We start from the raw sequence: 27476 nt of genomic DNA on the forward strand, positions 1-27476 counted from the left end.
GATGTCTGGTTTGGCCCCGTGCCACCTTCCCTCATAGGACACACTGCTCCCAACGGGAGACAGAAGGCACAAGATGTACATGACCATCACAGATTTGCTTAAAGCCAGAATTCAATAACGTCTCTCTAAATTCTTTTTCTATAATTGTAATGCTACCTGTGGTTGTATCCCCTCTCACACAGTGAGTCCCTAGAATATGTTCTCCAGACTCAATATACTCATTATGTCTATATCCCCTCAGAAGATGCTAGTCCACAAGTCCCAATCATTGTGTTCACTTTTTCCCTGGTCAATCAGATAATTCAATCAGTTCAAAGCAAAGAAATTTAATGAAATGTCATAGTAACATGATTTTCAATAGAACATTGTCACACACCTCACAGCCACAAGGAATGCCTATGACCAGTGGGAGAAGGATTGTGCACAGAAATCTTTCATGACAGCAAATTATGCCTCTGATGCTTCAGAGCCCGTATGTGACATCTTCTAATGAACTCCTGTTGTTTTCTGGCAGTGTCATGTCATTGAGCTGCTCTCACCCATGATACCTTCTGGTGATACCGTTTCACTGCTTTCACCAAGAGTGTTCCTTGCTGTCAAAGGTCTCTGTTGGGCATGCTGCTCCATTGCGCTTATAAGCTCACTATACCCGTTCTTCATTTGACATGTTGCTCTGTTGGGCTTATTTTTACTGGCATGTCCATCTCTTCAGGGTCTTACAATCTAAATTAAAAGAAACAAATAAAGAATAAACAAGCTAACTAGAAAAGAGGCCAGTGCAGGGGGTCAATGTATTAGTCCTGATTCTGGAAAGATCTTACTGTACTGGAACTGTGGATTTCTGATGCTTCCACTCTCCCTGGGGCCACTGCTTCACAGAATCATTCCAAAACCTCCAGCAAGATTTCATGACTTATCTCTCAGCACTGGCTCCTAATTTCTACAGGCTGTCTCTTTACCTCCAATTGCTTTTTCTGACGTTCCACTGGTTTTTCTTCTGCTTTCTTTCTGCTAGCTTCCTTGTTCTCAAGGTCAAGCTACTAAAGAACAACTGAATCCCAGGGAATGTTGGGTAAGCTGCTGGCCTGAAGGCAGCTTCCCAGCTCACATTCCATGGTCAAGTCAAGGTCAATTATATAATGGTCATGTGAAAAGATTTCACAAACTCTCTTGGGGAATTTTTCTGATTTTACCGTTTGTCTTCCCTAGGTAATAAAATTAACCTCTATTTACCCAGCACTATTGAAATATCCTACCACTCAAAGCACACACACACACACACACACACACACACACATATTAACTAAGCTCATTCTACTTTTAAGAGTTTTAAGAGATCTCATTCCAACTAAAGTATAGTAGTATGATTAAATGGTCATACTTAAAAGTTCCGCCATCTTCTAAACTGGCTGTTTTTGGAGATGAGATATCCGAAGAAAGTTGCTTGTCTATGTTCTCCAGCCCCTACACAAAAACAAAAAAAAAAATCATCAATGTTTTATTATTGTTATTGGCGTTTATCTTTTGCATATAGAAAAATTCACTTTATAATATTACTACCTAATCTTTTTTCTGCTCTAGCTAGTCAATATAAGTGAAGGCATTGCCTGCCCTGTTAACCTTGATCTTGTATCTTTCATCGTGATCATTTTGATAGCTTCTATTTGGTTGGCCATGGCTCCCTTGACTTCAGGGATGACCTTAAGATTAGTGCAGGTTTCATCTTTGTTTTTGTTTTTTACTTCAAATCCCAGCCTGGCATTCCCCTTGATAATAGCATAAGGAACATTTGTTTTAAGTGCACAAAACAAGAAAGAAGATTACTAACTCAATGGGGTCCACAGAATGTGTGATTACCACCCATTAAGCCTTGATTCCCACAGGGCAGAAACAGGCTTGATGTCTTTCTGTGGATAAATGGTATTTCATAGGAATATCATCTTTGTGTTTCTTGGTTGCTTTCCCATCAACCATCTCCAGAGGAAATAATCATTCCCAATTCAATTTCACCCCTCAATGGGTGAAAAAGGCATTCTCTAACTTCTTTCAAGTCTTTTCCATTAAAAACAAAGCCAGTGAATACTCACTTCAAGGAAATAGAACTAACAATACAAATCTGATCAGTTTTTAAAAATAAGTCACCAACTTCCAGGTCAGATGACTTCATAAGGTAGAGAACCAGACATTTTTCTCTCATCCTCATTACCTCTCAAACCTCTAAAAACAGAAATTATGCATAAGAAATAAAACAATTTTAGCTGTATTCAAGGTTAGACCACCAAGAACCCAAATGATTTAACAATTCAATGAACTGACAACAGAGAAGAATATTAGCCCCTAATATTTTAACTCATCACCCCTTCATCCACTACTATGCTCCTGTAGCAAGGGTACACAAACTAACCCACAGTCTCATACAGAACTCAACTCTACATATCTCCCTCCTCCCAGTGCCACAGAAATCCAAAAGAAGTTTTCTCAGGCTGTGGCAGTATTTTGTGCTACAACAGAGACCAGAGAACTGAGGTAAAGAAGGAATGAAACAAGACACAAGTGTGCCTGTCTGGCACCACTAAGCCTAAGGGAGAGTCTAGCATCCAGTTGGGGCCAAATCTTTCCCCCTAGAAGTCACTTGGGGGCAGAGCATAAGACTGGTGAACTGTGAATTGCCTAGCATGGAAAGAGGCTGAGATGACTTTGAGGGCCATCCCCCAGAGAAACCAGACTCAAAGAGGAAGGAGTCATAAAGTGACAGACTATAAGAAGAAAAAAAAGACAGAAATTGCCAAAGATCTCGGGAGGAGGAAAACTCAGCTAGAGACCTTGAGCTTAAGCAGATAAACTAGCAGTGAAGATATTAACATGATAGAAGTAAATATGGCTAGTAGATCAAGTAAAAAAGTCTAGACATCTATGAACAAAATATTGAAAGAAAAGGGAAAGTGAATTAACATATGATAAAGTAAAGGACTCTGTGGATCCTCAAGAGAGCATGGAACCACAAAAGGTTGTTCCTGAATTGTTTGATTTTAATGGTTTTAATTTTAAAAGGGAAATGAGAGGGAGTCAAAGACAACTCTCCTGCCTGCACTGGACCCACATGTGCTCTCTCTGCCTCATGATGTTGTCTTAGCACCTTGTAACAGAATAAAGCTAAAGTACCTTTGCTAGATGCTTCTGGAGAAATAGAACAACTCCTTTCATTTTTGAAGAATTGCCCTATGGTGAGTCATCTAATACTTTATGACATTGTTCACACTCTCAAAGAAACAGCTAATTTGGGCCACATGGAGACCAGAGTGATTGAAAAGTTAGATAGGACCTGAGAAGCTGCCAGATTGCTCAAAAGGCTGTGATACCATTATGATTCCTACAGGAGTCCCCAGAAAGACAGGAATGACCCTTGATAATCTTTTCAACAACAAAGCTACAATCATTGCTACTCTGGCTGCTGCCTCTACCAAGCATAGCCCAGAAGCCATGATCTGTATTAACTGTAAACCTGGTCAACTCTACCATCCCAGTTACATCTAAAGTTTTCAAGAAACAAGGTATGTAGAACCCCACAAAATATTTGGTGTAGCAACACTGGATATCATCAGAGCAAATACTTTTTGTTGCAGAACTGAAGGGCTTAGATCCAACTTGAATCAATGTCCCCATCACTGATAATCATGCAAGAAGCTTAATGATCTTTCTATCTCTCATACCTCAAGTGGAATTTCCTAAGGATCAGCTGAAAACCCTGACAGGTAGGATCCAAGAGGCTGGAAGAAAGGTTGTCAAAGCTAAAGCTGGAGCAGGTTCAGCAACCCTATTAATGGCCCATGTCAGTGACAGATTTGTCTTCTCTATTGTGCTGTAGTAAAAATAAAGGAGGGAGTCATGGAATGTTCCTTTGTCAGATCAGAAGAAACAGAGTGTTCTATTTTTCCATACCCTTGCTATTTGGGGAAAAAAGATATCAAAGAGAATCTAGGTATTGGCAAGATCTCCCTTTCTGAAGAGAAGATGATCTGCTGAGGCCATTCTCAAGATTAAAGTTTCCATCAAGAAAGGAAAGGATTTTGTGAAGAACATGAAGCAAAAAAAACCTATAATGTAAAAAAAGGAATCTATTTCTTTAATTTATTAAGGAAATGTTTATATTTTTACTTATTAATTTTTATTTATTTATTATTTCACTTGAAAAATACTTTAGATGCAGTGCATCATCTTTGAAGAGATTTATATTAGCATACTATCACCCCATCAAATTACCAACTGGTATATTGATACATCAAAAAAAAGTTCATCTATTTTTTTTAAAGAAGAGAAATGTGAAAACAGAATTTATTACCTGTACAACAAAAATAATTGGCAAAATAGAAATATCTGAATACATGTTAAGCAAATCTCACCAAAAAAAAAGAGAGAATAATCAAGAATGCAAATACACAGAAATAAAAGAAAACCACAAAGAAGAGAAACCAAAAAGCGATAGCATTAGTTTTTGTGATATTAAATTACAGAATGGGAGATGCCTCAATGTATAGAGGGGAAGAGGAAGATTGAGCAAAATATATGTTGTACTCCAATTTAGTTAAAGGCTAGTAGAGGATGGAGAATAACTTCTGTAGTCTCTCAAGAAGAGAGTCCACAGGAGAATAAGTGAGAGAAACTGAAAAATAAAGAAATGTGAGAAATGTTGTTTCAGTGGTGGGAGGAAGTACCATTGATATACAATCCCATGAGAGAAGATATTCTATAATGAATGCAATATTCAGGAATTTGGTGTTTAGAGTCACCATTAATCCTGCCCCCAAGAGAAGGGAAATCAGAGCTCTGTAGGTAACTGAAGAATGGGAAGGTATAGATCTAAGGAGGGGATTTCAACAAAATGGGAAAAAGTGACCATGGGAAGAATACAGCCAATACTGAATTGTATAATCCAAAACATAAGTAAATTCCCAGTATGTGACAATATCATCTCTGTCATCTATAGGAAATGTTATTTCTAAGAATAAGGTACAAAAATAAGAAAAAGTAGATCAAGGGCACAACTTCTACAGGACAATAAAAGAGAAACTATTTAGAAAAAAATAAATTAAAAATACATACCTTAGATGCTTTAATTCCATGAAGACTACAGAAACTAAATAAGGACTAAAAAAGTGAATAAAAAGTCTAGAATAGACAAAAAGGGCATACAAATAGTAAATAGAATAAAGAGTTAAATTCATTTTAAAAGAAAAAGGTGCAGAAAATGAAGTTTAAAAAAACTAACAAGTAAAACCAATTGAAGGAGAGGAAATGAATGGGGATTTTTACTTTAGTATTCAACTGAGAAAGAAGAAAAGAGGCGAAGAATGAAATAACTAAAAAACCAAGAAAGAAACATGAACTAATAATAATAATTAAGTAAATCTCCAAAATTAGAGAAATGACTAATAAATGGGAGAGGTTTGGCTTGAGAGTGAAGAGAAGACAAGTGGTAAGAATAAAGTTGCCCTAAAAAAAAGCTAAAATGACTGAAAAGACATAGTACTGCATTATCTTTTTTGTTTTATGGATGGTTCATTGAGAGAATTAGAAGGATACTGGGGAAACCTATGGTGATATACAAAAAACCAGCATACATAAATTTAAAGTATTTTTTAAAAATTAGCTAGTATTTGTTCTTAAAATTTTTAAATAAGCAGGTGACTTCTCAGTCTTTCTACCTCCATACATCCCCAAATACAACAAAACTCTTTTCCTTTTGCTTTCCAGGTTCTTCTGACATTCTTTCTAATCACTCTTTCTGGTGTGACCTTTAAGGAACATTGAATGTGAGGAAATATGTGGGAGGCTAAGGAGGTAGAGAAATAGGGAGTCTAAATATAATACTAAATCCCCTAGGCTCTTTTCTGAAATCTTACTGACAGAAACTTTTTGTGAATTTTTAAATTATTCACTTAACCTGAGGAATTTACTGTATCTCCACATCAATGAAACCTTCAACACATCCACTTTAATCTCTGGAACCTGCCAAACTATCTGTCTCTTTCGCCAACTAGCCATATGATCAGTCATTTAGCCTTTCTGATTCTTAGTTTCCTCACCTATCACATATGAATCACATCTTCTCTGTTAGGTTTATGTATAAGAAAATGGATGTGAAAATGCTTTGAAAAGCATGAAATGCTATGCAAATGGATTTTACTAGTATTAGTCATAATTATTATTATGAACCACAGCATCAGATCAAAAGAACCAAGGACTTGCAATTAGAGAAGATCTGTTACTTTCAAGCAAAGGGAAGACAAAGACAGATTATTAGGGTTTTGCCAACACAAATGCTCTGACCTTGAAAAACATTAGTTGAGATATTAACAAGATGTCACAAGATCATGAATTAAATTTGAAAAGGACTTCACTCCTACCCCTCTCTAATTTAAAGTTCAGGAAATTGAGAGATAGGTGACTTTTCCAAAATCCCACAGGGAATTTAGCATCAGAGGCAGGATTGACATGACTTCTGACTCTAGATCCAGTGCACTTTCCAATCCATAAAGACCTCTTTTCTTTTGGAATGAATTAAAACACAAACTATGACCAATCCAATAGATAAATAGTAAAAGGATGTGAACAAAGAATTCTCAAAAACTGCAAAGTGTTCACAAACATATGAAAATATGCTCCAAATCACTAATAAAAAATGCAAATCAAGACAACTGTGAGGTTTCACCTCACATCCTGCAAATTGGCAAAATGACCCCCAAAATGGCAACAGTCAGAGTCTGGAGGGTTTGTGGAAAGATAGGCACATTAATGCATTGTTGGTGGAGATATGAAACGGTACAACCATTTTCAAAAGGAATTTGTTATCATGCAAATAAAGTGACTATAATGTCCATACCCTTTGAGTTGAAAACTCTATTACTATGCTTATATGCTAAGAAAGCAACTGATAAAAAAGAAGTCTTTGGATTACAAAGTACTCCTAGCAGCCCTTTTTGTGATAGTTAAAAATCAGAAACAAGGTAGAAGCCCACTGATTGGGGAATGACTAAATAAGTTACTGTATATTAATGTAATGGAATACCACTGCATTGTAAGAAATTATGTGTATGATGAATATGGATCTATACCAACTGATACAGAATTAAGCAGAGCCAAGAAAACAATATACACAGTAACTAAAACAGTGTAAATGGAACGAACAATGACACACCAAAAAAATCAAAGGTAACAAAATTATAAAGATCAAGCAGTACTCAGGTGCAGACATAAGCCAACATCCCTAACCTACCCCATCGTGGAGGTAGAAGGGCCACAGGTATTACACATTGCACATTCACAATGTATCAGTCAATTATGCTGATTTTTTCCCCTCTCTCTAAAAAACAAAACAAAGTAAAAACATTGTCACTATTTTTTCCTCTCTCTAAAAACAAAATAAAGCAAAGACACTCTTTGACAGTGAATGGTTCTCATGGTGAGAGAAGGTAGGTGATACATGGGATGCTATGGTGATGTAAGAAAGAGAAAACAAAAAATATCCTTTTAAAAATAAGCTATAAATGGAGTGGTTTGTTTTGTTTATTTGCTTGTTTGCTTTCCTTGGTCAGATCAGGAAAACTTTCAGACTTATTTTCTCTAACTCCCTTCACTCATTATAAAGCCCTAGTCTTATGTTTTGTCTTACAGACAAAATACTGTACTAGCTGTTCCTCAGTTTAAGATTACATCTCAATGCCTTCATACAGGCTTATACCCAAGCCTTGAATTTACTCTAACTTCTATTCTACCTCTCAGAATCCCTGGTTTATTTTAATGATCAGTTTGGGAACAACTCTTACATGAAACATTTCCTTATCCTTCCCTCTAGTAATTAATTAATTATCTCACTCTCTTCAAATTATCTTGTGTTTATTTTTCTGTGTAGGTATCTTTGTTTTATCCCCACAATAGAATATAAGCTCCCCAAGGGCAGGGACTGCTTCCTTTTCTTTTGTCTTTGTATACCCAGCACATAGTAGAGTGCCCTACATATAATAAGGTCTTAGAAAATGTTTCTAGAATTAACAACAAAAGGTTCCAGGAGATGGAGGTGAGGAAGAAGTGTATCCTAGACACTGAGGTTAGCCTATGCAAAAGCAAGGAGATGATAAATGCAATGTCACATGTGAGGAACAACAAGTAGCCTATTTTGACTGTAATGTAGAGCACATGAAAGAAAATGATGTATAAGAAAGCTGGAAAGGAAGGATGGTGTCAGATTCTAGAAGGCTTTTAATGCCAGAGGAATTTTTATTTTAATATATAGGCAAATCCTTGGACTTCTTAGTCTGGGGAGTAGCAGTCTGACTTGTGCTTTAAGAATATCACTTTTGCAGCTATGCAGAGGATGGAATGAAGGAAAGAGTGATCTGATGCAAGGAAACTAGTTAGAAAGTAATTGAAATAGTACAGGCAAATATTGATGAGGGCCTGAATTGCTGTACTAGCTATGTGAATGTAAAGAAGTGAACAGATATTAACAAGATTTGATAACTGTCAACTAGGGGTTAAAGAAGAGGGAAGAGCTGAGGGTCATTTCCTAGGGACAATTTTTTGGAATTTGAGTATATGATGCCTAGCTTAGTCAGGCAGTTTGAAATGTCATATAAATTACTCATATGAGACTGGAGCTTGGGTGAAAGACTAGAACCTCTGTGATTTGATCACTGTGGTTTTGGTTCCTTATATCATTAATGCAGAATTTGGAAGGGACCTTAGGAATCATCTGGTACAATTCTTTCATTTTGCAGTTGAAGAAACTGAGGCAGAAAGAAGTGAAGTGACTTGCTGAAGGTCACACAGATAATCAGATCAATTATTTTTTTTTGAGGACAGTTGGGATTAAGTGACTTGCCCAAGGTCACACATATCAGATGCTACCTGGAAGTAGTAGTGATTCAAAACAAAAGAGATGGGCTACAGATACTTGCTGGAGCAGTTTTTAGAGATTCCAAAGCTATATGATCTAAACACTAACCTCAGCTCCTACTGCCAAGAGGAACATGGTTTCATGTCTTCATTTTCAGAGTTTGGGAGGGCTATGAACCCAAAATACTCAAGGGAGGGGAAGGGGCAGACATAGAAGAGTAATAAGACTCCTCATCATTGCAGATGTAGGTTTAAATTGTGTTGTTATTGTTGTTTAACTATTCATTTTTTCAGCAAATAAATATTTTAGATTCCTCACTGCTCTTTCTTGTCAGGATCTGTTAGCATATTAAATGGCTGAATACCTGAGTTAACTTTAGAAGTCCCCAGTTTTCTAAATGGGTGGCAGCAAAAATCTTGCCAGAAATGTAAATTACTATTGAAAATTGCCATCATTTGAACCCAACTCTGTGAGGATCCAGATCCATTTAGACCACGGGTTGAATAGCCTATATAAATTGCCACTAACAGAAAAGTAAAGATCATCCTTTTCTCTTCACTTCCACAAGTCATCCCCTCCTACCCACTTCAATGTTGTCATTTTTGTTGCTGTTCAGTCATTTTCAGTCATGTCCAAATCCTTGTGACCTCATTTGGGATTTTCTGGGCAAAGATACTGGAGTGGTTTGCCATTTCCTTCTCCAACTCAATTCACAGATGAAGAAACTGAGGCAAACAGGGTTAAGTGACTTGCTCAGGGTCACACAACTAGTGTCTGAGGCCAGATTTGGACTCAGGAAGATGATTCTTCCCAACTCCAGGCCCAGCACTCTAATCCACTGTTCCACATAGCTGCCTATAGCATCCTCTTGCTCAAGGTATTAGAATAGACACCAGAGATGGATGCCTTTGCATAAGGACAGAAATGACCAGTGTACTCTGGCTCAAGGACTAAAGGGGTTGTGACTATTTCCATAGCCTCCCTGCCCATGTGGCATCATGTATTATGCTATGAAGATCAAGAAGATACTGACACTGATAGTAGAACTATGTTATCAGGGTTGAGTTCAAGGCAGACAGAGCAATACAGAGTTCTATACCCACAGTGCTACAGAGATAGAACCCAACAAATCCTGTATTTCCATCCTTTGCCCCTTCCTCTTGAATGTTTGTTCTTTTTCTAGGGCGAGACAAAACTTTACCAGTTCTTGTTTATTAAGACTCTGTTTGCTTTCTGCTTTGCCACTTGTTTTAAAAAAAAACTCATTCTCTAAGACTTTATAGTCATTAGTAAATACTGATTTGTGCCCAGTGTGGTATGCCTGCATCAAAGAAAGTGCTGTGCTCTAAGAGCAAAGCAGAATCACAGTGGCACAAAGGAAACATGAAATGTGCAAATCTAAAAATATCTCCATCCCAAATGTTCAGATGGACTATTGTGCCCAATCTATGGTAGAATCTTCCAAGCTCCTATTAGACTGATCAGCCACAAACATAGCAAACCTTGACCCCAATACCATGAACAAAAGATGAACAATAATGTGTGTGTGTGTGTGTGTACGCAAGCCCATGCATGCATGTGCTTAGAGATTAAATGCCACTGACAGAAGTGTATAGGGAAGAGGAGGATATGATTCAGACGTGGCCTCAGACACTAGCTGTGTGATCCTAGAGAATTTACTTAACGTCTGTCCGCTTTCTAACCTGTACAATGGAGATAGTTATAGCATCTGCCTCCAACAGTTGCTGTGGTCATAAAATATTTGTCAAATGTTTTGCAAACCTAAAAGTGCCATATAAAAATACTGCTACTGAGAAAAGAGAAAGGTGATAGGGAGAGAAATAGTCATAACTTCTGAGAACAGCATAGGGGTTTGTAATTAGAAATAATATTTTATTGATTCACATCTTTATAACTGCCAAAAGCAGAAACAGGCCCAGCGAATCAGACCAAAAGTAACCAGGTGCAAATGTACTTGTCTGGTGGTTTGTGGGACAGAAAATGAAGGGTTGTAAGCAGTACAAGTGATTACTGCCTCTTGGTTGCCCCCCACTTTCATATGGACAGAAGCCCATTTTCCCAACTCTTCCCTTCAAGGGTGACTTTCTCTCTGACTACCACCCTGACCTTTGTCTCTGTAGGGGGATGGGTTTCCTTAAACATGCTGTAAAGAACAATTATTAAAGATGTATGAAGCCATTGGCCTTAAAAGAGCTAACTCCAGCCTTTCTTCTACAAAGACAAATTTATAGGCTGAGTGACGCTCAGTTTTCTAGCACTGCTTCCATTGAACAATAACATTTGCCTTTCAGACAATAAAATCAATATTGCATACTATACAGAGAAAAATGAGAAGCATGAAGTCCATCTGCCATAGGTGGTAGGGAGAGGGGGAATCTTCTATGCTATATTTTGATTTTTGAGTCTTCATTATCTTGGAGCTTCAAAGAGTATCCATGATAGTCTCCTCAGTCTCGGACCTCAAAGGTCTCATATCCTATGCTTCTTCTGACAGGAGAGAAAAGTAATACTTTTCTTGAAGTCCAACTAGCTCACCTTTTTTTTACCATGCACAAAGAGGAACTTGAGTGAATGTTTCTATGAATTATGATAGAATCCCTCTTCCTAATGTAGATTTTGTAAATTTCTTGTAAGACTTGGTTCATTAATCATCACTTTTAGCTCTAAAGTTGTTCATTTAGTGACTACAGATCAGCATTTCCTATGAGAGATTTGGCTTCCATTCTTATATTGTTTCCCTGTCCAATTATGATTGATTTTTGCAGGTGAAACTATGAAGGGCAAAACAACGATTTTGCATGTAACAGAGAAATAACCTACTAAGGTTGAAGAAATAACCTAAGATTGCTTTGAGTTCTTCAATTCTTCCTTTCTAGTTTTATTTCCAATACCTGGCATTTGTAGGGTACTCACTGGGACAGTTTGGTGGCACAGTCAATAGAGTTCTGGGTCTGAAGTCAGCAAGACTCATCTTCATGGGTTCAAATCTGATCTTGGATACTTACTAGCTGTGTGACCCCAGGCAAATCACTTAACCCTGCTTGCTTCAGTTTCTCATTCATAAAAATGAACTGGAGAAGAAAATGGCAAAAAAAACTCCAGCATCTTTGTCAAGAAAACCCCAAAATGGAGTTATGAAAAGTCAGACATGACTGAAACAACTGAACAACAGCAACAACAAAGGGTATTCAGTAAGGGCAGGTAGGTGGCACAGTAGATAAGAGTGCCAGACCTGGAGTTAGGAAGACAAGTTCAAATCCATTCTCAGACATTTACTTGCTGTGTGACCCTGGGCGAATTACTTAATCCTGTTTGCCTCAGTTTCCTCATCTATAAAAATGATCTGGAGAAGAAAACCACTCCAGTATCTTTGCCAAGAAAATCCTAAAGGGGTTGTAAAGAGTTAGAAATTATTGAAATAACTAAACAAAGGGTACTCAGTACTTTCAATGAAACCATTTCATCAGTCCACCTGAAAAAGAGGATCAATTAATCAATACAAAATCAAAAGGCATTTATTGAGCACTATGTCCCAGACACTGTTAAGTGCTGGAAATACAAAGAAAAAGCAAAAATAGTCCTTCAAGAAGCTTATATGGGGAAGTCCTAGACACTCATTTACTCTCAGTCACTTCTTAAATATATATGCATATATAGGTGTGTGTTAATATAGATATAAATATATGTATCACACACATCTATGCACAATGTGTAATACAATATACATACATACATACATCAGTAATACAAGGTAAATACAGAATAGGTAACCCTTGAAAGTAAGGCACTAGGAGCTAATAGGGCAGAAGTGGAAAGACCTTCCACAGAAGCTACAATAGTAATAGGGGTTTTGACTTAAAGCACTCATATGGTGCTTTAAGATTTGTTAGGAGCTTTAAAAATATTTTCTCATTTTATCAGAACAGCGAGGTGACACTGGACCTGAAGTCAGAAAGCCCTGAATCCAGACCCACCCTGAGACACTTAACAGCTGTGTGCCCCTGGGAAACCTCTCTTTACCTTATTTTCTTCATCTGTAAAATGAGCGGGGAAAGGAAATGGAAAGCCACTCCATATCTTTGTCAAAAGCTATTTTATACACAAACACACACACACACACACACACCTACACACACACCTGCACCTACTCCCAAGGTTGTTGTATGTATCAAATGGAATAATTGATTTGTAAAGCATTTAGTACAATGTCTGGCACACAGTAGGTGCTATGTAAATGTTAGCTATTGTTGTTGCTGTTGTTTTTTGCCTAATAACTCTGAAAGGTAGTTTACTATTATCATCCACATTTCACAGATGAAGAAATTAAAGCAGATTGTAATTATGTCTGAGGCTGGATTTGAACTTGGGTCTTCCAGACTCCAAATCCAGTATTATCCACCTACCTCCCAGAGTTATTGTGAGGTCCTAATGAGATCATACATGTGAGACATCTTGAAAATCTTAAATAAAATGTCACATAAGCCAAGTCAACAAACATTTATTAAGCTCTATTATGAGCCAGACATTGTACAAAATGATGGTAAAAAAAAAAAGTTTTTAAAAGACAAAAAGAAAGTCTCTACTTTCCAGCTCACAGTCTATTGAGACATAACATGAAAACAGCCATGTATAAACAAGATAAAAAATAAACTGGAGATAAACAGAGAAAATAGTTACAATAAAGAAGATTGGGAAATGCTTCTTAAAGAAGGTGGGAATTTAGCTGAAACTTGAAGCCAGGAGCAAGGAGGGAGAGAATTCCAGGCAAGAGGTCAGTGAAAACATATAGTTTAAAGACAGAGCATCTTGCTTGAGGAACAAGGAGGCTAGTGTTATTGGACTGAGGAGTACATGAAGATAAGTAAGGTGTAAGAATACTGGAAAGGTAAAGGAGCACAGGTTATAAAGGGCTTTGAATGCCAAACAGAGGGTTTTATGTATTTGATCCTGGAGGTGAAAGAGAGCTATTGGAGTTCATTTAATGCGAGAGATGAGTGACATAGTCAGACCTGAACTTTAGGAAGATCAGTCTGATAGCTGACTGGAGGATGTACTGGAATGAAGAGACCTGAGGCAAGAACAATCAGAATGCTATTGATGTAGTCTAACATGAGGTGATAAGTACATGAACCAAGGTAGTGGCACCATAAGAGGAGAGAAGGGGACATAACACAAAAGATGTTATGAAAGTAAAATCAAGAAGACTTGGTAATTCATGGATATGGGAGGGATGAGAAAGAGTGAAAAGTAGAAGATAATATATTGGTTGTGAATCTTGGTGACTGGGAGGATGGTAGTGACCTCGAGGGAAAAAAATGAGTTTAGCTTTGGACATGTTGAATTAAATATGAGTTAAATAAATGAGACATATTGTTCAAAATGACCAATAAGCAGGAGATGAAAGTCTAGAGGTTAGGAGATAGGCTAGGGCTGGATAAGCAGATGTGAGAATCATCAGCATAGAGATGATAATTTAATTCATGGGAGTTTATGAGGTCACCAAGTAAACAGAGGCAATAGAATGAAGGGAGAAGAAAAATGGGCCTAGGAGAGAACCCTGGAGGATACTGTTACTGGACATGATCTAGGAGATCCAATAAAGAAGGCTGAGAAGTAGTCAGATAGACAGGAAGAGAACCAGGAGAGAGTAGTATTATGAAAATTTAGAGAAAAGAGTATAAAAAAGGAAGCAGTTGTTAAAGTCTGCAGGTAGATTAAGAAGGAGAAGGAGTAAGAAAAAGGCCATTGGACTTGGAAATTCAGAGATCACTGGTAACTTTGGAAAGAGCATTATTGTGGTTCATGATTGTAATGAAATACTATTGTGACATAAGAAATGATGAAGGCGGTGGTTTCTCCCAAAACCTGGAAAGATTTATATGAACTGATGCAAAGTAAAATGAGCAGAGCTAGAAGAATGTAGTAAACAGTAACAGCAATATTGTAATAATAATCAATGAAATTTAGCTATTGTAAGCAATATGATCCACAATATTTTTCAAAAGAATCATGATGAAAAATACTCTTCACTTCCAGAGAGAGACTCAATGGATTCTGAGTGCAAATTGAAGTACATTATTTTCTTTATTTTTTGGAAATGTTTTGCATGACTTCATATGTATAATGTATATTGCATTTCTTGCCTTCTCATGAGTGGGGAAGGGGTGGAGGAAAAGAGAGAATTTGGAGCTGGGAATAAAAATATTTTTTAAATAAGAGAAAATAGAGGTTTGGAGTGCTGAATTTTAAAAAGAGCATTATTTGTTGAATGTTGAGCTCTGAAGACTAATTGTATGGAGGTTTAAAAAAAAAGGTAAAAAAAGGTTGGGGAGGCACCTATGGTACCTTCTCAAGTTTAGCCACAGAACGGAGGAAAGATATGTTAGAGGGTCTTTCAGAGAGACATGAGTGTGTTAGTAAGTCACAGGTAAACAAACAATAAATAGGAGAAAATGAAAATTATTGAGAGTAGGGATGATAGAGGGCATAGTTTTCTGGAGAAAATGGGATGGAATAGGTTCCCTTGTGTAAGTTGAAAGGTTTGTCTTGTAACGAAAGAGATAGTGGCCAAACTGAGTGATCTAAGATGAGGAGTTGGGAAAAAGAGATAGCTCTTGGCAAATGGGTTCAATTTTTTTCAGGGAAATATAATGCAAAGTTCTGAGATGACAGGGTGAGACAAAGATGCTACTGGAGATTGGAGGATGAACGAAAAGGTTTGGAAAAAACTCTATAGTGAGGTGAATACTGAGTCAATTAGGGAGGTTAAAAGGACTGCTTTGCCACACTGAGGGTCCACTTGAAATTACATAGCATAAATTTATAATGGACCTAATTAGCATAGTTTCATGATTTTTTCCAGCTTCGTTCAGCATGAGAATAAGAGAAAAAGCAATGGAAAGTGGTAGTAAACCAAAGCTGAGATTTGGCCAAGCAAGAATTAAGGGCAAAGGACTCTACAGGACAATGCAGAGTTGAATGGCTTCACCAAAGGATCAAGATGGAGAAGGGAAGAAAGTATAGCTACTGCATAGGGTGATGACCTAGCAAAAAAGTGAGGGGTTGAGTGATTGGAGAGCATGATGAAGACAAAGAAGAGCATTTGGGTTGCAAGGCAGAGAAAGAAGTGCAATGACAACAGATTGTGATCAGATTAAAGAGCCATCATAAAATGGTCCTCTTACCTCATCTCAGGGAGAGAATTCTGCCCTTGTTAATTAACAGATGAAATCACATGCACCTCACTGCCCAAATAGTATTCAATTTCTGAGAAGTCATGTCTGTGGGAAATCATTTCTACCCTAGGAAGGCAGTAAGCAATTATTAAAATGTCTACCATATTCAGGCACTGTGCTAAGCACTGGGAATACAAAGAAAAACTTATAATTTAATGGTGAGACAACATGCAAACAACTATGTATAAATAAGATGTACTACTATACATAAAGGAAAAATTGGACATAAGCAGAAGGAATTAGGAAGGAGGATTCTCCCCCCAGTCCAGCAGTTTTTGATTCAGATAAGATTCTGGTAAAAATAGATTGCTTTTGGACAGAACCCCCAGCTGGCCCTTTCTGCTCCTTCTTTATACCTTCCCAGGGAAATACCCCCGGATATCAAGATCTTTGTTGCCTTTAAGGGCTTCACATGCCTGGAGAAATAATAGCTCATATGTTCAACTGGCAAGCTTTCTTTCTTCTGAGATGGTCTTGGGGTGCTATTGTTGGGAGGTCTCTTGCTTTCTAAGAGCATGGGGAAGGTGAAATTGTCACTATATAATTATGGTGACTGTATTTACCCAGAAGAGGTACACCAGATGACTTCATGGCAATTCTGAATCCTTTGACTAAGGTAAGGGAAGAGTCCCTTTTTAGCCCTTGTGGAAGAAGGCGCCAACCTTTTTGCCAAAGCCCCTAAGGGAGTAAATATCCAGTACCATCCCCCTTGTCATGTCTTGCATGGAGGAGTAAGTTTAGGTGTATGAGCTAAGGAACACTGGATGGTTTGTAGCATTAGAAGTGCCTCAATATCATCTTAGCTCCTGGAAAAGGTTGTGTGACCTTAGTCATTTTACTACAGATAATCCATATTCATCACCCAATCCAGATTCTGGTAACAATTATTTATCCATCTCTAGGACACTGGTTCTGTACTTATCTCACAGTTTTTTCTCTCCTCTCCAACTCTTGCCTTATCAACATAAATTGTGATATTCCTTCAAATATCCTAACTTCTCAGTTCCTCAACCTACTCATTTCCCTTAACCCAGTCTAAGGAACCACATTCTCCTACCCTCTCAACTAAAAGTCTTACCTCACATAAAAAAAAAAAAATGTTATTCACTGGGAGCTTCTTTTTCTCTCCCATCCTCACACCTCACCTTACTCAGATGTCTTCCCCTGGTATATCCTTCATCCCCATCTCACATGAGGTGGCCCTTCTTGCCAGGGTAAACCCTGTCCCCTCCCTTTCATGGCTAAGCTTGAGGCCAACTAGTCAGTGCTCCCATTTCCATTCCTAACTTTCTGCAGTCTGATTTCTAACCTCATTATTCAACTGAAATAGCCCTCTCCAAAGTTAACAATGATCTCTGAATTGCTAAATCTCACCACTTTCTCCTAATCCTTGTTCTCTGTCGACCTCTCAGCAACTTTTTTTTATACTGTCAATTCCTTATTTCCCTTTATGTTTTCTCTTTTTAGTGATACTTTTCTCCTGGCCTTCTCCGTTGGACTACTCATTTTCCTTTCCTGGACTTGCATTCAGGACACAAGTATTAACCCCGAGTGTCCCCCAAGGCTCTGACTTGTGTTCTCTATTTTACTTGATCTCTTCAGTTCTGGAATTATCATCTCTGTGCTGATGATTCTTGGATTTATCCAGTCCCAACCTATCTTCTACCATCTAGTATCACATCTTTACTGCCAGTTGGATTTCTCAAACTGGGTATCTCATAGACATCATGATGTGTAAATCTGATTTCGTCATCTTTCCTCAAAAACTTTGCCCTCTTTCTAACTTCTCCACTATGGAAAGCATCACCAGTCACCCAAGTTGACAAACTTAGGTGTTGTCCTTGACTCTACTCTTTCCCTGACCCATATCCATCAGCTGCTCAGTTCTGTCATTTCTGTCTTCACATCTCTCATATATGTGCTCCCATTCCCTCCTCTTGACGCTGTCGCTACCACCACTTTGGAAGAGGCTTAACACCCAGGCTATTGCAAGTCTTCTGGTTGGTCTGTCTTCCCACTCCAGTCCATCCTCCACTTGGCTATGAAAAACCTCTGATCTAATCAAGTTATCTCATCCTCCTCCACTCTGCCCATTCATAAATGCCGGTGGCTCCAGGATAAAAGATGAAATTCAAGTTGGCTTTTAGAACCCCGTCCCTCCCTCCCTCCCTCCGTGTACTCTGTGACCCCGTGACCCCTCGACCTTTTGGACTGACCTTGCTCTTCCTCTTTCTCTCTGCCTCCCGCCTCCTCTAAGTGGTTTTTCCTGACTCCCCTTAGTACTAGTGCCTTTCCAACTTACTCTACGTATACATGTGAGAGGACGTACATGCCTTGTTGGTGCCTAGTTTACCTGTTATCGCTCTACCTAGCACACAGAAACTTGTTGACTTGACCCTTACACAGAACTGTTGACCTGTGATGGAGGTGTCATCAGCGGTATACCTGATGTTCCTTGTACTGTTGCTGATCACATCACTGCCTTGCATCTGGAGACACAGTGCAAACTGCAAAGACCAGGTATCATCCACCACATGAACCATTTTTCTGAGACTGTGTCCTCTGCAAATAGGAGTCTAGCATTTCTGGATTTTGTTCTCTTGTATTTTTTTTTTTAATTGTGGCTCCTTTAAGGAAGCTTGTGAAATTTATTTTTGTTCTGTATGTATTGTTTTTGCCTTAATTTTAAAAAAATTGTTTTATCTGAGTATTGTTCAGCAAAAGCCCTAAAAGCATTTAAATGGAAAGTCCTCTGGAAAAGCCTTAAGACTTTGCCAACATGGGGTTGATCTATGATAGGATCATTCCCTAGGAGTTCCCCCCTCTCCCAGGTCCCTCCACAACATGCAAGTTTTTTATTGAAAAGTTGCAAAGTTCTCTCTGACACTTAACTGACATTGGGCAAAGGAGTCAGCTAGGCCTGATGCAGCTTTCTGATTCTCTCTGGTCATACTGATGCTCCTCTAAGGGCATAAAAGACCTACTTGGATTTAGGCCCCTTATGGTTTGGTGGATGCCTCAAGAGACTGCTAATCACCACATCTTGCTCTGCTAAATAGATAATATTTCCATATGGTGATAAAAGGGGTTGTGCTACCCAAGTGCTGAAATATCCTTGATGAATATGCTTTCTATGCTATGGCTAAGCAAACCTCTTTTTATTAACTGCAGAATGACACAGGATTGCCTTTTTTTGTTTGAACATCAAACCTGACCAGCCTGAATCAACACATCCCTAACAGTTCTCATCACCATTTTCCTGGTCTGGTGTACCTACCACAACACAGCAGACTATTAAAAGCAGGGGAAAACAGATAAGAAGGCACTTGGGAACTTTTTGGAGAAGAATTAGAAAATAAGCTTGTTGGAATAGAAATTTTCTGTAGCAGAGAATTAGAAAACCAGGTTAGAAAGGTAGGTAGGGCTTTGTGGAATGGGGTGTGGAGGAAAGGTGGTAAGGAAGTGTGGATAAGTCAGTGACAATAGATCGGCAAAATTTACACAAGGAAAATCTTCACATTATTTTTAAACAATGCAAAATAAGGATATCAATGTATTAAATCTATTTTCAAAATTATATTAGTCCTTTAGTTCCAGAGCTAGAGAGGCTTATTATTTTCAAATTTCTATCTTTTCACTCCAAAAAGAAAAATTCCAGTATTTAACCCAAATCTGTCCATATCAAATTAAAAATTTAAGAAAATAGAAAAATCTTCAAAAAAAAAAAAAGCAAACTAATTCAAAAGTTAACTTTCCAGACCAAGTTAAATTTTGGTATTTAAGAGGGCACTTGGTGTGGATTTCATTCCTAAAGTCTCATTTTGATGCTTCTTCGTGGTATTGATCTCCCGCCATTCTTGATGCCTATGCCACTGGAAAACAACTTCTAGCCCTACAAAGTGAAAAGGTTCCTATATGAACTCAGCAATGACATTCTTATTTGAGAACCAAGCTGGATAAATTCTGAGAGGGTTTTCATCACTAAAAAGTTGGTGCACAAATATGTGATGAAATTGTTCAACCACAGCAATTCATGAAGGCAAGGAAAGGTTACTATCTACATCTAACATTATGAAATCATGGAGCTTATCCTTCCCTCCACCCTCAAGCTTAATCAACTTCCAAAATTCCTTATTACTATCAAGGAAATTACTATGCTTCTAGTAACTCTGGGTCACAGCCTTGGTGGCATCAAGTCCTCAACATCATCCCACATATCCATTCAATTAATAAACCTTATTTCTACCTGTACAGTAACTCTCATATACATCTTCTTTCCATGCATACAGCCACCTTAGCCCCCTCTCACCTAGATCACTACAGTAACCTCTTAGTTTCCCTATTTCAAGTTTCTCCCTATTCCAATCCACTCTCCATTAAGTCACTAGTGATTTTCCTAAAATTCAAGTACAACCATGTAATGTCCCCCCCCGACTCAAACTGCAGTGACTACCTATTGCCTCCAAAAACAAAGCCCTTCATAATCTAGCCCCCTTCTACCTTTTAAGTGCTCTTACATCTTCAATCCCCAACATTATAGATAGATAGATAGATAGACAGACAGATAGATACTCTTTGATCCAATGACACTGGCCTCCTAGCTGTTCCAGACACTCCATCTCTCAGCTCTGGGTATTTTTTCTGTCTCTCATGCCTGGAATGCTCTCCTTCCTATGCTCCAAATACTGACCTCTCTGGTTTCCTTTAAGTCCCAACTAAAATCCCACCTTCTATATGAAGTCTACCCTAACCCCTCAATTCTAGCACTTTCCCTCTTTTAGTATTTCCTATTTTGTCTTGTATACTGCTTGCTTTGTATATATTTGTTTGCATGTTGTCTCCCTTGTTAGACTGCAAGCTTCTTGAGGGCAGAGACTGTCTTGCCAGTTTGGTATCCCCAGCACTTAGCACAATGTCTGGCACATTGTAGGTAGGCACTTAATAAAAGAATAGGATTAAAATATAAATCCACTTGGCATCCAAAGCTCTTCACAATCTTCTCCCACTTTATCCTGCTATTCAAATTACTCCCTTTTATGAACTCTACAATTCAGGCAAAAGGATCCTCTTATTGTTCCTCAAACATGACACTTCTCTCTAGTGTCTGTGCCTATCCAATGGCTGTCTTCATACTCAAAGTATTTCACTTGTACTAATCCCCAGTTTCCTTCTAAGGTGAACTTAAACACCACCTGAAAAGGAGGCTACTCACAATTGCTAGGGCCTTCCTCCTAAAATCTTAAGCTTGTATAATTTCATATATTCTGATATATATATATGTATACAGGATTATAAAATTTTAAGTTGGAATAGATCTTAGAAGCCATTGAGTCCAACTCCCTCATTTTATAGATGAGGGAACTGAAGGATGGATTTGCCTAGGGTGACACAGCTATTAAGTGTCTGAGTTAGAATTTAATGATGCTGTCTCCCTGCATAGAACAAAACTCACTGGAGGCCAAGTGCCTAGCACAGTACCTGGCATACAGGAGATACTTAATAAATGCTTGTTGATAGACTGGGAAATGGAAAGTACAAATGAATATACCCCATAGGACATCTTGGATTTGGTGTTAGAAAGGGGTCCTCCTATCACTTAAAAAAAAAAAAATTGGTAGCAATGATTTTAATTCTACTTACTCACCTCTGAATAAATGCAAAATTACTCTATGGTATGCTTCCAAACTCCTTTCTTTCTCTAATTTCCTTTCAATTTAAATTTCCTTTCCTTTTCACCTAGAATTTCCCATAGCAACTTAAGATTCATGGTGGAATCAAAGAATCACACAAGTTACAAATGGAACACAACCAAAACAGAACTCATATTTACCCCCAAATCCTCCCCTTTTCCTAACTTTATTACTGTCCCCCACCATTCTCTCAGGTTTGAAATGTGTCATCCTTAATTCCTCATTCCCACAACACATATTCAATGTGTTGTCAGGTCTTGTTTCTACCATCATATCTCTCGTATACATTTCCTCTCCGCTCACACAATTGCAACCTTGGTCTAAACCTTTACTATCTCATAACTGGATCATAACTAGCTTTCTGGTTAGACTCTCTGCCTTGAGTCTCCTCTCACTACAATTCATCAACTGCCAAAGTGATTTTCCTAAAGTACTGGTCACTCTATTCAATTTCCAGAACCCCATTGTTTCCAAAATGAAATATTAAAATGCTTATATTTAGCATTCAAACATTTCACAACATGGCTTCTTCCTATCTTTCCAGTCTTCTTAAACTTTACCCTTCTATGAGAAGCAGCTGTTAAAGTAGAAGCAGCTTGGGGCCTGAAGGTAGGAAGATCTGAGTTCAAATCTGCACTTAAGACACTTTTATTAGCTCTATGAAGCTGAGCAAATCATCTAATCTGTCCGCCTCAGTTTCCTCAACTTCAAAACGTTCCAGGATAATAACAGCACCTACTTCATAGGACTGTTATGAGTATCAAGTGAAATAAATTTGTGCTATATAAATGTGCTATTCTCTTCCTCCACATGCTCTGTGAGTCAACTACCCTGGCTTTCTTGATGTTCCTATCAAACACTGTTCCACTGCCTTATTCCATGTTTCCTCACTGGCTGTCTTCCGTGCCTAAAATGTTCTCCTTCTTCACCTCTGCCTCCTGGATTCCTTCAGGACTCTACTCAAATTTCACCTTTTTAAGGAAGTGTTTGAAGCTGGTCTCCACAGATGCTAGTGCCTTAACTCTGAGATTACCTTTTATTGATGCTGAAAATATGTCCTATGTTCACAGTTATTTGTTTGTTGTCTTCCCCCATCAGAATGTGAGCTCCTTGAGGACAAAGACTGTTTTGGAATTTCTTTGCATGCCTGGCAGAAAGTAAAAGCATCCGTCCACCCAAAATCCTGAGCTAAATTATGGTATGGTAATTATATGTTACGTTTAAAAAAATCATGTAATTTTTTCCTGACTAAAATTTTCCCTAAGTACAAGTTAACTTTAAAATGCTACCTAGTACCATCCCTTTACAGAAAATTAAATTGTCTAAAGTACTTTCAATCATAAAATGCTAATAAGTGAAAATAGAATGTTTAGGTTTTATAATGAAAACAAGTTGTTCTTTTATGATTTGGTTTTAGGTTTTTTTTTTCTGAATTTTAACTGAATCTTAATTGCAGTCAATATATGCTTATGAACAAATAAACCTTGGACATCAAATAATACAGAGGAAATAACTACATGCAAGGTAAGTCATGTCTTTCAGAGATAGATACTCAGATTTTCAACTTGCTTTCATAGAAGTTCCATGAAACAGAATCTATGAAAACAATATCTTCTTGAAATATTTTATAATGAAATAAATCTGTCATTTATCATAGAATAACACTTGATTCATAAGTTACAGTTGTGTCTTAACAATTTCCTACCAATGAAAAAATCCTTAAAAGTATCAAGCTAAGAACATGCATACATATTTAAGCTTATACATGACATTTATGAATAAATTATACACATGATTTATATTAACCAATTAATACAGAGCTGAGATTTCAGGACATTTATTATTTAATTTGGAGGCAACTTCTAATGCACACATACACATACATACACACACACACACACAGTAGCTGATGGCATGTAATAGGTATAGCCAGTTCTTGACTTACATAAGTGGATCTCCCCTTCCCCTTGGGGGAAGGGGAGGTTCCACATGGCCCATTACCTGGGGCCCTGCAGCCTCATGGGCTTCACTGCCTGGAACGGAGAACCTCTGGCCAGGCAGCTGCTACTGTCACCCACCCACTGCCCCTGCTGCTGCATGAGGCTCCTGAGCCCCACTGAATGACAGCTGAATTTGAGTAATGCAAATTCACATGAATTAAGAACTGTTTATAGTAGTAAGACACACTTTAAATGGTAAGCAAAATTTAAATTGCCTACAAATAGGCTTATTTTTCGGCAACAAAAAATTTTTATTTTAGTCCTTATCACCTTCTCACACTTACCTAGCACCACAGGATGCAAGGACTTATGGTAAACATGTATAATTTCATGCTTAAAACCTGAAGCATGCAATCAGTAGAATTTATACATATGATCTGTTTCACTTAAGATATGTGCAATATTTTTTTTAAAGCTGCAGAAATGTCTTCAATGACTCATTCATATTTTAGATATCAAATTATCTGCTGCATTTAAAATCTGACAAGTTGATACAAGACAACTTTTGGAGGTGTTATACAAATTCACTTTTTTACCCCGAGGCTTTTTACACAGGCATATATCTGGCAGAGTGGGAAAATGGCAGCAGCCTCAAGGTTCATACTGAATAAAAATGGCTTATGTGCATGATAGTCCACATTAAGAAATATACACAGATGGCACAAATATTTGTACAGTTGGAACCACCAGTGCAAATTGCATGCATTTGAGGTACTTATTTTTATCATGGTCAGGTATAATTATGCATAGTCATTTTTCTCCAGTGCTAATGATTTTAGAGCTTATCAAATGAAAGGTTATTAACAAATATGTCAATACTACATGTTATCTTTACAGATCAAAGTGCTATTCTTTTAATCTAAAAATGCTTAAAATTTGAATGTTGTTTTCTGAGGTTTACTAACCACTTAATTTTTTTTTTTACAGGTGGAAACTCTTTAGTAATTATACCTGGCCAAGAGTATTTGAAATTCTAGCAAGAACTGTAGTGAAATAGTAAAATACTTAAGTTATTGCTTCATTTAGACTGAGAAAACCAAAAGGCATAAGCAGTGCTGAATGATGAAAACTACATATCCCAAGTAGCAGTATATGACCCTAAAAGGCCTCTGCATAATAAAGGATTAAGCATTCTTTAAGTCAGCTATACTATTTGGCAGGCTTGTGTGACCTACATACACACGAATTGGGTGTATGAGCAAAATGGCTAACAGTGGGGCATGGGCAACTCTTGAGCTCTGGTAATTCTCTCTTTAGACGTTCCAGCTGCTCTACCTGGAATATATTTGGCTGTTCGGGCATCGAATCATATATCCTATGAAGGTAAAAAACAAACACAAATAAAACCATTATGATTTCATGATCTGCATAGAATTTATAAGATTTAATAACTTTTAGTAAGCTCAATTATAGATAAAATGTTTCCAAAAATTTAAAAATTCCATTTTCTTGAAGGAAGAGTATATCTATATTTCTAAAAACTTAGGATACTTATGGTCCCTTTAATAAATTCAAATTAAAATATACTCAGTAGCAACTAGTCAAAGAACAGATTAAATTCCATTGTGTTGCAGAAATTCTAAACTTTACCAATACTTATCAATTTCTTATAAACTTCATGATAGTTATGTTAACAAACCTGAAAGTTAATATCACCTGAGGGGAGAAATAGTTTCTGAAAATAGTAAGTATATCCTGCAAAAGTTTTTTTGAAGTTACCAATAACTTTATTCTTCTCAAGTAGCCTTTTTGGCATCTCAAACACTGCTGACTTTCCACTAGTTTATTAAACTTTTCCTCTCTTAATTTCATTTATCCTTCATTGACTGAAATACTGGAAACAGTTCTGGACTTTAAATCAGTAGAATCCAAACTCATAGACAAACACATATATGTATACGCACGGGTGTATGTATGTACGTACACATGTCTATATATGTATATGTGAATATACATATATAGTAAATATAAATAGCAGTTAAATAATATCATCCCCAATTCATATTTAAACTTGAATTGATTAGACAACTCTTTCTCTTCACAGGTAGAATATTTTATCTTAGCTATGGTAGAATTGAAGTCCTCAATATATATACTAAAAGAGATTTCATATACTTTAGAATAAAACATATTTAATTGTACTTTTTAATATACTTTTTACATGTAAAATTAGTACTAAGTTACAAGGAAATTTTTCACAAAACATTTAATACCTGTCATAGATTAGGCCATGAACACCTAATTCTCTCAGCTTCCTTCTGTTTTCAGGATCATTAGTATCTTCACCCCAACAAAATATCACTAAACCCTTAGATTTTGCTTCCTCGACATATGATGGGTTCCTAAGAAGCTCTTCACTATGTGCATTTATTCCCTAGAAAGAAAATCTCTGGTTAATAATAAGAAATATTAAATATAACCACCCATTATACTTTTAAATCTTCATGGGTAATTTTCTTTACTTAAAATGTATAATATAAATCCCAATTACATTCACGCAACTACTTTCCAGTCAGAGTTAAATTAAATTGGGATTATTTTAATTTATATTTTTTTCTCTTTCAGTTTTCCTAAAAATGAATCATAACTCACCAGCAAATTTTCAAACTGTGCAAAGCTCATTGCAATGGAAGTTGTCCTAGATCTTAGATCCATGAGTTCAGGATAAGCATTAGTTTTTCCTTGAGTCAAAAACAAAACAGGGTATTTGTTTTGCTTATGTCGAATCCTGTAACAGATATTTAATATTTGTCAAATAGTAAGACATCTTGATTGGAAAATAAGAGAACAAAGAGGGTACACGAAAATATCTTCAAGTTGCAAGACAGCATCTTTTGCATTGGTCCCTCTCTCTACTCATACATATTGCCTGCATCTCCTCTCTCTTACCTGGACTATTTTAATAGTCTATCAATTTGTTTACCTTGCTTTTAGTCTCTCCATTCTCCAAGTAATTCCCTATACCACTGTCTCCAAACTTTGATCATGGTATCCACTTAACATCAAGAACTGAGGAAGCCTTCTAGCCTTCTAGCCTACTGAGTGGCTATATGGGTAAGGGCATGGACAAGTGACAGGACAAGAAGGTACATCATCAATCAATCAATAAACATTTGTGAAGCACGTGGTATATGCCAGGCACTATGCTACATTCTGGGGACATAAAAAAAGGCAAAAGAAAGTCTGTGCTCTCAAGGAGCTTACAATCTAATGGGGGAGATAACATGCAAACCAACATATATATAAAGTAAGTCATACACAAAATAGGACATAATTAACAGAGCGGAGACCCTAATTAAAAGGGGCTGAGGAAGGCTTCCTGTAGAAGGTAGAATTTTCATTGGGAAGAGAAGGAAAAGTATGTTATGATCACAAAGGAAAATTTCAGAATTTGAGACCGACTTCATTCAGTATTTTAAAAGTGAACTTATTGCCTTTAACAGATTTCTAAAGAACCTAACCCAACCTCATTCTATCCAAATCTTTGCTCAAGTGATCTACAAGCCTGAGGATCACTCCTCTTCTTTCCTTTATTAAGCAGTTTAGTAAATGGCTCATAGTCTTCCTTTTTACCCCTACCATTGTCCTATACTTCAAGTCCTCAATATATATATATACTAATGTCCCTTTGAACACT

The 27476-nt window shown here is 37.3% G+C and overlaps 1 protein-coding gene and 1 pseudogene across 4 annotated transcripts in view; one reads left to right on the forward strand and one right to left on the reverse strand.

Annotated features, from left to right (window-relative positions):
• Positions 1-310: 310 nt before the first annotated feature.
• Positions 311-27476, reverse strand: part of GPCPD1 (glycerophosphocholine phosphodiesterase 1) — a 91863-nt gene continuing 64697 nt past the window's right edge. For 3 of the 4 annotated variants that reach the window (XM_069062775.1, XM_069062771.1, XM_069062772.1), the window contains exons 18-20: positions 26432-26567; positions 26053-26213; positions 23450-25154 (exon numbers count right to left, since the gene is read on the reverse strand). In XM_069062775.1, the coding sequence (XP_068918876.1) occupies positions 24989-25154; positions 26053-26213; positions 26432-26567 (463 nt within the window). In that variant the 3' untranslated portion in view covers positions 23450-24988. Of the gene's footprint in view, positions 724-1381; positions 1465-23449; positions 25155-26052; positions 26214-26431; positions 26568-27476 lie in introns of those variants that run through there. The other variant, XM_069062773.1, reaches the window with a different exon arrangement.
• Positions 2987-4793, forward strand: LOC138141886 (malate dehydrogenase, mitochondrial pseudogene; annotated as a pseudogene).

Source organism: Petaurus breviceps, unplaced genomic scaffold, assembly GCF_028583685.1.
Source record: "Petaurus breviceps papuanus isolate PSGF00001 unplaced genomic scaffold, PetGlider_PUasm1.0 90504, whole genome shotgun sequence".
NCBI lineage: Eukaryota > Metazoa > Chordata > Mammalia > Diprotodontia > Petauridae > Petaurus > Petaurus breviceps.